Raw genomic sequence first — 9,617 nt, 5'->3', positions numbered from 1 at the left:
TTCTTTTCTCACCTCCTCTAGTTCTTTTCTCATCTCTACTTGCACCAGAGTTTAATTTTTACCTCACTCTGACTTCTTGTTTCATAAAAATCAAACTACTTAATTCTCATTGAAAGCAAAAAAGCAGGTATTTTCTAAAATGTTCTTTCCATCTCTCTAATAAATTATTTTCAGACTTGGGCTTTTTCTCCACATCTAAGTGATACTTCTTTTCTGCTATAGAAAATTTTCTCAGGTCCCAGTGTGTGTGTGTGTGTGTGTGTGTGTGTGTGTGTGTGTGTGTGTGCGCGCGCGCGCGTGCACGCGTACGTGTTTATACATCCTTGAATGGGCTTGTTTATATTCCAATGCGGCATTTATAAGCAGTCATTCATTAATTCAATAGATAGTAATTTCTTAAAAAATTGGTATTTGTTTATCCTATGGTGGGCAAGGTGTTTATAAAACTGAATTACGTATAAGGATTTGTGTTCCAAGAGCCTCTGATTTACTAGAAAATGTGAGATAGGTCTAACAACAATAGTGCAAGGTTGAAAGCCAGGTAGGCAACCTGAGTAGATTTCACGATTTCTACCTGTGGCTTTTTCATAGACGATACAAGGTAAACCGTGATGCTGAGATAGGAAGGACTGACTGCACAGCTCAGTGTTGCTCTGAGTTGGCAGTCATTTGAAGCTAAGAGCGCTGAGGCTATTTCCAATTTATATTACCCTTTTCTTCCTCTGGAAATATTAAAATGCTAGCAAACTAACATGCCAATGTTTCTATAATCCTGTAAGTTAATGAGTGTAATGAAGTTTACATTCTGTTACAGTATTTGTTAAAATGATTACATTCCATTATAAATCACTGTTGTTCCTCAGCCATTTCAAAAAAGCAACAAGAATGTTACCAAATGTTAGTGGAAAATCAATGAGATGTTTTCTTTGGGTTGAGTATTTCCCAAAATGTTTATTTTCCAGTGATGAAAACATGTAAGGCTATCGTTGTTTTACACTGGCATAGAACATTAACCAATTGCTTTGATCATGTCTTTTTGTGAAAAGGCAATTTGACAAAACATTATAATGGGGAACTTGCTTTTAAAATTTGTTTAATTTGTTTTAAAAATTGTCATTTAAAAAACATTATAATTTTGACACTGAAAAATCCAGGCCATGACCAATAATAGTTTTAAGCTTATCTCATTTAGATGTGATTGAAAATAGAAAAGTGACTTCCAAACCCCTAGAGGGTGTGTCCGCCTCACAGATCCCTACCCGGCCGGATGCTGTAGCAGAGGCAAAGAGCCGCTAGGTGGCTCTGTCATTTTTAAATAAAAGCAAAGTCGCAAAAGATAACGTATAGTTTCGGAACAGAACAAAATATCTCAACTAGGCAGAACTTTTAACCAAAGCAAGAAGCAATGATCTGCAATTATGGCCTCTCAGAATAATTTGGAGCTATTGAGTTCAGAATTAGACTTTAAACAACAACAAACAATCCTGCAAAGCTGCAAAATATGTATTGGTAAGCAATTTGCTAAAAAAATAAAGGAAGGTATATTATTAAGCACACCAATTACTAAAGGGAAGATGGTTTCAAATCTTTACTAATTTATTATCATCTGGTTCCTACCTTTTTTTTTTTTTTTTTTTTGGATTTTCTCTATTTAATTTAGACCTTTAAGTTTAATAAAATAAAATAAAAACATTAAACTTGGGCATTGTAACTCATTAAAAATTGCTTTCCAATTTCCTGGGTTATAGTTGTCATTCTTATTAATATCCCAAGAGAATAACACAACTAAACAACTTCGTTTTGGGTTATTTGGGAGGAAAGAAAACAAAAAGCACTGTGCTTATCTGAATTAAGAAACATTTAGATCCTTAAATCAAAATACAATTACAGCAAACACCATTCCATTCTACAGCATTTGCCAGGAGATTAAAAGAAATAGCGTGCTTTAGAGTTGACAAATATTTCCTTTCTGGTTCCAGAAAAGATGAGAAAAATAGTTACGTTTGAAGTGTGATTTACGTTTTAGGTACCAATTTGCTCGTTAAATATCTGTGGATTTCATTTTTTAGTAAGTTATGTAACGGAAGACGATAATTTCCCCCAAAGTACATAACTAACTTAACTTTCTGATGAAAATAAATGCAGGATTGGAGGTGGGTAGGTTCCAAATTATTAAATACTCTGAACTGTCAGTCTGCAATTGGCAAACAGGAAAAAAACAAAAAAAACACACAAAACAACGCTTTTGCCCACCCCTCTCCCTTAAACGAGAATTTCTGACCTGCCACTTGTTAAGAAGATATTTAGGAATAGTTTTAATTTGTAAAAGATACAATTTTCTTATTGTTGTTCTGAGCCAGTAAATAATGATTGCATGGCATGTGGTATCGCTGCGGGATTTTACTGGTTTTGTTTTTTGCCAGGCAAGAACCGCCGTTGAAAACTTACAGAAGTAGTTTGTAAAAGTACTTTTTTTTAAACAAAAGTATGATAATTTGTTGTGGCCGTTTTTTAAATGAGAGCTTCTCGAACAGTTTAAATTAAACTTGGCTTTAAAATGCTAATTCCGAACCCACTTAATTTAAATGTCTTTGAAAACGTTCACCCTTCTGTTTTTGAAGACAACAAATCACACTGAAGGAATGCAGAGACGAGACATAAACTGAACAAATACTTCTCGAATGTGAACGAACAAATAGTTATATGTTTTGAGGCATGGTTAGAGAAATTAAAAACCGATTTCAGTCCCTCCGATCACAGAATTCCCTAGAAGGGGACCCACCAAGGATGCCGGTTAATATACTGTATCGTATACCCCAAAGAGTTGTAGATCACGTCTATTCCGCTGGACTGAGAACAGATCAGTTAAAACCGAACGTGAATGGTGCAACTGGATCACAAAAGGTGTAGAGGCTTGAGGCAGAAAAACTGAAGGGGGCGAGGCAGGTGGCCTGAGCGGCCATCTAAAGTGAACTCACGAACTTCTTGGAAACATTTGTAGTCTTTTGGTTATCTTCTCTTTGTTTTAATATTTGTTATTCTATTTCATTACTGTGGTAAGAGTACCGTAGGTAGGAAGCGGTGTTTTTCGCCCTAAAGTTGGAGGCGCCGGCCTCCCCCAGGCTCTCGGGGCTCCCACGGCCCAGCCGGGAGGGGCTGCAAGGGCGGGGCGCGCTCCGCGGGGCCGCCCGGGCAGGTGGGGCGTGGCGGGGGCGTGGAGAACCGGGACCCGGCCGCCGCCCAGCCCCGGGCCCGGCCCGGGAGGAGCCGCGCCGCACACTGTTATAAGAAGCGGGCTCGCAGGCGCTCCGCGCGCACCCGCCCGACCCCCGTCCGGAGTACGGGGCGCCGAGCGAGGGCCGAAGCGGGGCCGCAGGGTTGGCTCCCAAAGGGATGCTCTCGCCGGAGCGGCGAGGCCAGCCCCGCTCGCCCCTCGCAGCCGCCGCGCCGCACCCGCCGACGGCCACCGACATGGCTCTCTACTGCGGCGACAACTTCGGCGTGTACTCGCAGCCCGGCCTGCCCCCATCCGCCGCTGCCGCCCCGGGCGCCCCCCCGGCCGCCAGGGCGCCCTACGGGCTGGCCGACTACGCCGCGCCGCCGGCCGCCGCTGCCAACCCCTACTTGTGGCTCAACGGGCCGGGCGTGGGCGCTCCGCCGGCCGCCGCTGCCGCGTACCTGGGCGCCCCGCCGCCGCCGCCGCCCCCCAGGGGCGCGGCGGGGCCCTTCCTGCAGGCGCCGACCGCCGCCGGCACCTTCGCCTGCGCGCAGCGGTCCCTCGCCCAACCCGCGCCCGCCGCGCCCGCCTCGCCCGCGGGGCCCGCCGCGCCCGGCGAGCTGGGCTGGCTGTCCATGGCCAGCCGCGAGGACCTGATGAAGATGGTGCGGCCGCCCTATTCGTACTCGGCGCTCATCGCCATGGCCATTCAGAGCGCGCCCGAGCGCAAGCTCACGCTCAGCCACATCTACCAATTCGTGGCGGACAGCTTCCCCTTCTACCAGCGCAGCAAGGCGGGCTGGCAGAACTCCATCCGCCACAACCTGTCGCTCAATGACTGCTTCAAGAAGGTGCCCCGCGACGAGGACGACCCAGGTGAGGGCAGGTGGACAGGTGCTTCCTCGCGGGGAAGCGGCGCGCGGGTAGGGTGGGTGGGTGGTCTCCGCGTGACTGACTTGAGACCTATGCAGAGTCTTCTGATTCTAACTGGGGATGCGAGCCGGTGGAGGGCCAGCCACCCGAACGAACCTCCTTTGACATGGGTGAGGGGGACCCAGAAGGCAAAGAGAAGTATCAATGGATCCTCGGAGCGAGGACCCGGTGAAGAAGGAGCAGGTCCCGTACACTACCCCCCCCCCCCCTCCACACACACGCACGCAAAGGCGGGCCAGTTAGAGAAAAAGGAAAAATCCCATTCATACAGGAAGCCACCTATGGGCCATTTGAAGGGAGGTAGATTGGGAATAAGAACACGGTGAGCTCTCAGATAAGGGATGACGATAAAGGGATTCACATGAGCTGAGAATCCCATCACATATCACAAAAGAGGTGATGAGAGACCTCGGGAAACAGCAGGTCATTCAAGCTGTCCATCGGTGCGCTTCCTCCTGCATCAGGTTCCTAAGAGACTCACTGCGTCCTTCATAAAACAGTCTGCCTACCTTGAGAGAGACGAGTTGAGGATAGCGGCACAGACATGAGGCAGGCGCAGAGGGATCACAGAACTTCAGCTGGGTCCTGCAGATTGTGGGTTTGGCACCTTAACTGTTTAGAAGTGTAAAAATGAAAACCCCAAATTTGCTTTGTTCTGATCTAAGCTCAGGGCTGGGAAGGGCTACCTGCGAGGTGGAGAAAAGCTAAAAAACAAAACAAAAAACAAACAAACAAAAAAACCCCGAGAGAAACAGAATCCTATTTGAGGTTTTCAGAAGGCGCCCAGGGCAAGGGAGGTGTGGGGGCAGAGTTGTGATAGGAAAAAGAGAAGGGAAATAAAACCGGTTTAGTTGCACACAACAGAGATCCAGGATTTTGTGTAAATTTTGTAAATACTCTGGAGTATTCCTAGTGGCTTCTAACAGAAATACTGTACAAATCACATGTGATTGTAAATTTCTAGCAGCCACATTAAAAAAGTAAAAAGAATCAATGGACTTATTTTTAACGTCTTTTTTAGGTAACTCAAAATATTGTTTGAACCTATAACGAATATAGAAATTATTACTGAGATACTTTACATTACTTTTTTGGTACCAAGTATTCAAAATCCTGTGTGTGGTTTTACACTACCTCTCACTTTAGCCACTTTTCAAGTGCCCAGCAGCCACATGTGGCTAGTGTAGTGGCTACTGTACTGGACCAGACATCAGTTGTAGAAGGTGCATGTTCCTGATGTAGCCTCCAGATCACCTGCGATTATCATGTAAATTTCATGTATACTCCTGTGGACCTTCTAACAAATTCAAGGATCTATAGTGTCTTGTCTCAAAGTGCTTGGTACCAAGGTGGCACAATATAAATATCCTGATAGGTGCAGATATTATTATTTAGATGGTAGTTATATAAATAATTTTTTTCTGCAAGTATTTGCAGAAAATGTCAGTGGAGAAAGTGGGTGTGGGGGAGTGTGTGGTGTTATGCTGTGGAAGCAGCATAACAGTGGTTAGTTGAGAATGCTGAGTCTAGAGCCAGTCTGCTTGAATCCTGGCCCTACCATTCTTTACTGGGCATATGGCAAGTTAGTAACCAGTCTGTGCCTCAGTTTCCCTATCTGAAGAGTGGAGGTGATATTGCCTATCTCCACATAGCTGTGAGGAGGAACTGAGGTTATCCATGTAAAGCACTCACTACGAGATAAGTGCTTAACAGTACTTTTTCAAATGCCTGTGATTTTTCTTTTTTTTTTTTTTTTTAACCAGAAGTGAAAAGAGTTGTTGGGAGATAAAATCCTCCAAGGTGATAGATCTTGTTTTACTTCAATTGTGCTAAATAAATTGAGTGAAATTTTCTCAGTAGGAGACTAGCATCATGCGTTAAATGGGGCTCTGATCACCCAGTGAAGGGAAAACTTGAAAGAGCTGCTTCCTGCCCAGGGTGAGGAGGAGATGGAGACTCGAGGAGAGGACTTCCCTTGTTCTCTGAATATATGCCACCCAAGGCGTTGTTAATACCATTGGTTCTTCAGTAATAACTCTTGTCATTTTTGTTCAACAAGGTAGAGGATCAGACATTTGAGGTTCCCTTATTCCAGTGGAGTATTTTTTAGGGGCGATTATACTCGTTCAGCAAATAATTAACAGATGCTATTTTTGCACTGCTTACTGTGTGCCAGCTATTATGCAGAGATATCATTTAACCCTCACAGCCAACTTATGAGTTGGGTACCATTGTTATCCCTATATGTATAAGAAATGGAGGTCAAGTTTAAGTAGCGCCAGGATTTTGCAAGGGCACTCCATGTGGACCTAGAAAGGAAGGTGTTGGCTAATTAAAAGTATCTTGTGAGTAGAATTATGTCTTAAGATTTAAGTAGCAGACACTGCCAGGAGGAAATGAAAGTGGCCAGAACATCTTTGTTCGAGATTTCTCCTTGAAGGTGAAGAATGTGGATTGAGCGTCTTTGCCAGTGTTTAATGAAAGTTTGCCCTCCTTCTCCAAAAATTGAAGCTAAGTGCGAAGGCATAAACTAGGTCCTTCTCTAACGTCTTTCTTCCTCGTCTGTACAGGGAAAGGAAATTACTGGACCCTGGATCCAAACTGTGAGAAAATGTTTGACAACGGGAACTTCCGTCGGAAGCGAAAGCGCCGCTCTGAGGCCAGCAGCAGCTCCACAGTGGCTGCAGGGACATCAAAATCAGAAGAAGGTCTCTCCTCAGGATTGGGGTCTGGAGTGGGCGGGAAGCCAGAAGGAGACGGCCCTTCTGCTTTGCTAAGGCCTTCCCAGTCCCCAGAGCCTCCTGAGGGCGCCAAGAGTACTGTCTCCTCTCCAGGAGGATCCATGCTCAACTCCACCCCTTGCCTCAACACCTTCTTCAGCAGCCTCAGCACCTTAAGTGTCAGCAGCGGTGGGAGCACCCAGCGAGCTCTCTCTGGAGGCCACCACCTCCCTGGGATCCAGGGGGCCCAGCTACCCTCCAGCAGCACATTTTCCCCCAGCTCCGTCTCCGAAGCCTCACCAGACACCTTGCAGCTGAGTAACAGCACCAGCAATGGCAGCAGCCAAAGATCTTCCTATTATAGCCCTTTCCCTGCCAGCACCAGTGGGGGCCAAAGCACCCCCTTCAGCCCCCCTTTCTACAACTTCAGCATGGTCAACAGCCTCATCTACCCCCGGGAGGGCTCTGAGGTATAGAGCACTACTTCTCAGACTTGAATATGCACACCTGAGATTCCAAGACAGTAGGGCTGGGGTGGGAAGTGAGGCTCCACATTTCTCTGGAGCTCCCAGGTGATCTTATGGTTCGTTGACCACACTAGGAGTAGCCTGGGTATAGTAGATAAGTCTTTCAACAACCCAGTAAGCCTTTACAGGTTTCTCTGGAGAAGGGCCTCCCTGGAGAGAAATCCACCCCACTCTGATTAGGATAGTACCTGAGGACAGGGACCATGTCTGTTTTGTTCATCACTGTATATTAGGGTTACAAGCTCAAATGTGTACACAGGCCAGCCAAAAAACAACTGAATGAAGTTATTGGGTAGGAAAAAGATAGCATCTGGCAACCGAAGCAATAGGGAGTAGTTGGGACTGACTGGCTGAAGGCGGTTGTGAATGGCTGGTAGTTATCTCCTGCCTGGCAGCATTCTGATTTTACCAGAAAAGTCAGATATCTGTATTTTTGTAGGAAACCTCCATTTGAATTCTTTGCCACTAATGAAAGTTTTAAAGATACTGTACTGGGAAACCCCAGCAATCCTTGAGCTACATCCAGCTCATGAATCCCCTCCGCTTAATGCTTAGTGTCTGGTACACGGTAGCTACTAATAGCAATAGAACTACCCGAGGAAGCCCTGTGTGTCAGGTGCTGTTCTAGACACTTGACTCACAACAATGTTGGGAGATAGATATTATTATAAGCCCTCATTTTTCATCGAGGGCAGTGAAACTCGATGTTAGGTAACTCACCCAAGGCCATACACATAGTAAGTCATGGAGTCAGTATCAGGTCTAAGCAGTCTGGCTCCAGAGCTGGTGCTTGTAACATGGTGTTCTAGTTCTTGAAAAACAAAGGTGCCAGCAACCATAGGCAAACATAGTGGATAGAGGGTAGGAATGAGCTAGAGCCCAGTTGACCAAAGATTCTGGTTGAAATAAATATCACTTGAGACGTTGCCCTGAGCAGCGAGGATGCCATGTTCCTGAGGCCTGGGGTGGCCATTGTCCTAGTTAACTTGGTGTCCTGTCCCTGTTAGTATGCGTCCTGGATTTCATGGTTTTCAAAACAAAGTATTAGAATGTTATTAAAAGTAGTTTTAAAGTGGAATTTTTGTAGCCTTTTCATAAACCATTTGTGGTAAGATTTTAAAAAGAACATAATTTATTTTTAGCACTCCTTTTATTCTCAAGAGGTGTCCTCATTTGAATAATTTTTGTGGTCACCCTCTCAGTGCCCAGCAGAGTGCCTGGCCTCGTACACGGCAGACACTCAGTCACTGCTTGAACTTTTCCCCAAAGGGTTAGTTGATTTTATTGGAACAGCGTTGCATTAAGATGAAGATAATGTCCTATGAATTGCTTTGTACCATGTTGTTGGTTTGGGGTTTTAACTTCCTTAAAGAAACAAAAATTTCATTGTAAAAAAATTTAACTTTTCCCTGTATATTCTTAACTCTCACAGCATTACTCTTAAATTTTTATTTTGAAATAACGTACAGAAAATTATTTTTTAAAAGTTTATTGAGGTGTAAGTAACACCACCATTATGTTTAAATATTATGTACAGGCATACCTCGTTTTATTGCACTTCACAGAGGTTACAGTTTTTTTTTGTTTTTTTTTGTTTTTTTTTTACAAATTGAAGGCAAGACCCTCCACCAGCAAAAAGATGACATGCTTTATTGTTCAGCCCACTTTCTGGCGATGGTCTGGACCCAGACCTGCAATATCTCTGTGGTATACCTGTAGCAAGACAACCAAAGAGACTATCTATCCCCATGCTGTGTGTACAAGAAACCAGTTTCAATGGATATTATCTGCTATGAAAAAACATGGACTTTTATAAATGTTGTTTCTAATACAATTCTATATTTGTGAATTAATTTATAATGTGAACTGAGATGAAAAAATTTTTCCCCAAGAAAGTACACTGCATGCTGAGAATCACATGAAATAAATTTTAAGTGGGATGACTTCTGGCCATTTTTCGACATTACTGTTTTTCTGTCTTCAGCTTCTTTCTCCTAAAGGAATAGCGATGTAAGTGGTAGGGCTCCAAAACCACTGCCAGGACTTTGTGTATGTTGAGAGAGGGAGCAAGTGATTGCTTTTTCTTGGATTTGTCCCACCTACGCACATCTGGAAGGGCCAGAATGAAACATTTACTCTTTGGGGAGGGTCTACAAGCATATGAGCATTTTATTACAGAGTAACAGTTCTGTCATTTAGATTAAAGTGAATTTCAGTGCA

At 44.5% G+C, this 9,617-nt stretch overlaps 1 protein-coding gene across 1 annotated transcript; it reads left to right on the top strand.

Annotated features, from left to right (window-relative positions):
- Positions 1-3,273: 3,273 nt before the first annotated feature.
- Positions 3,274-9,302, top strand: FOXI3 (forkhead box I3). The gene is made up of 2 exons (XM_019757035.3): positions 3,274-4,093; positions 6,721-9,302. Exons 1-2 carry the CDS (start codon positions 3,394-3,396, stop codon positions 7,344-7,346), a joined length of 1,326 nt encoding a protein of 441 aa, XP_019612594.2. The 5' UTR covers positions 3,274-3,393; the 3' UTR covers positions 7,347-9,302.
- Positions 9,303-9,617: the final 315 nt, after the last annotated feature.

The sequence above is a fragment of the Rhinolophus sinicus genome, chromosome 2 (genome assembly GCF_057876585.1).
Source record: "Rhinolophus sinicus isolate RSI-liver-muscle chromosome 2, RSI-T2T, whole genome shotgun sequence".
In the NCBI taxonomy this organism is placed as follows: domain Eukaryota; kingdom Metazoa; phylum Chordata; class Mammalia; order Chiroptera; family Rhinolophidae; genus Rhinolophus; species Rhinolophus sinicus.
Note: the sequence above shows the minus strand (reverse complement) of the source record. Positions and strands in the feature narration are given on the sequence as shown.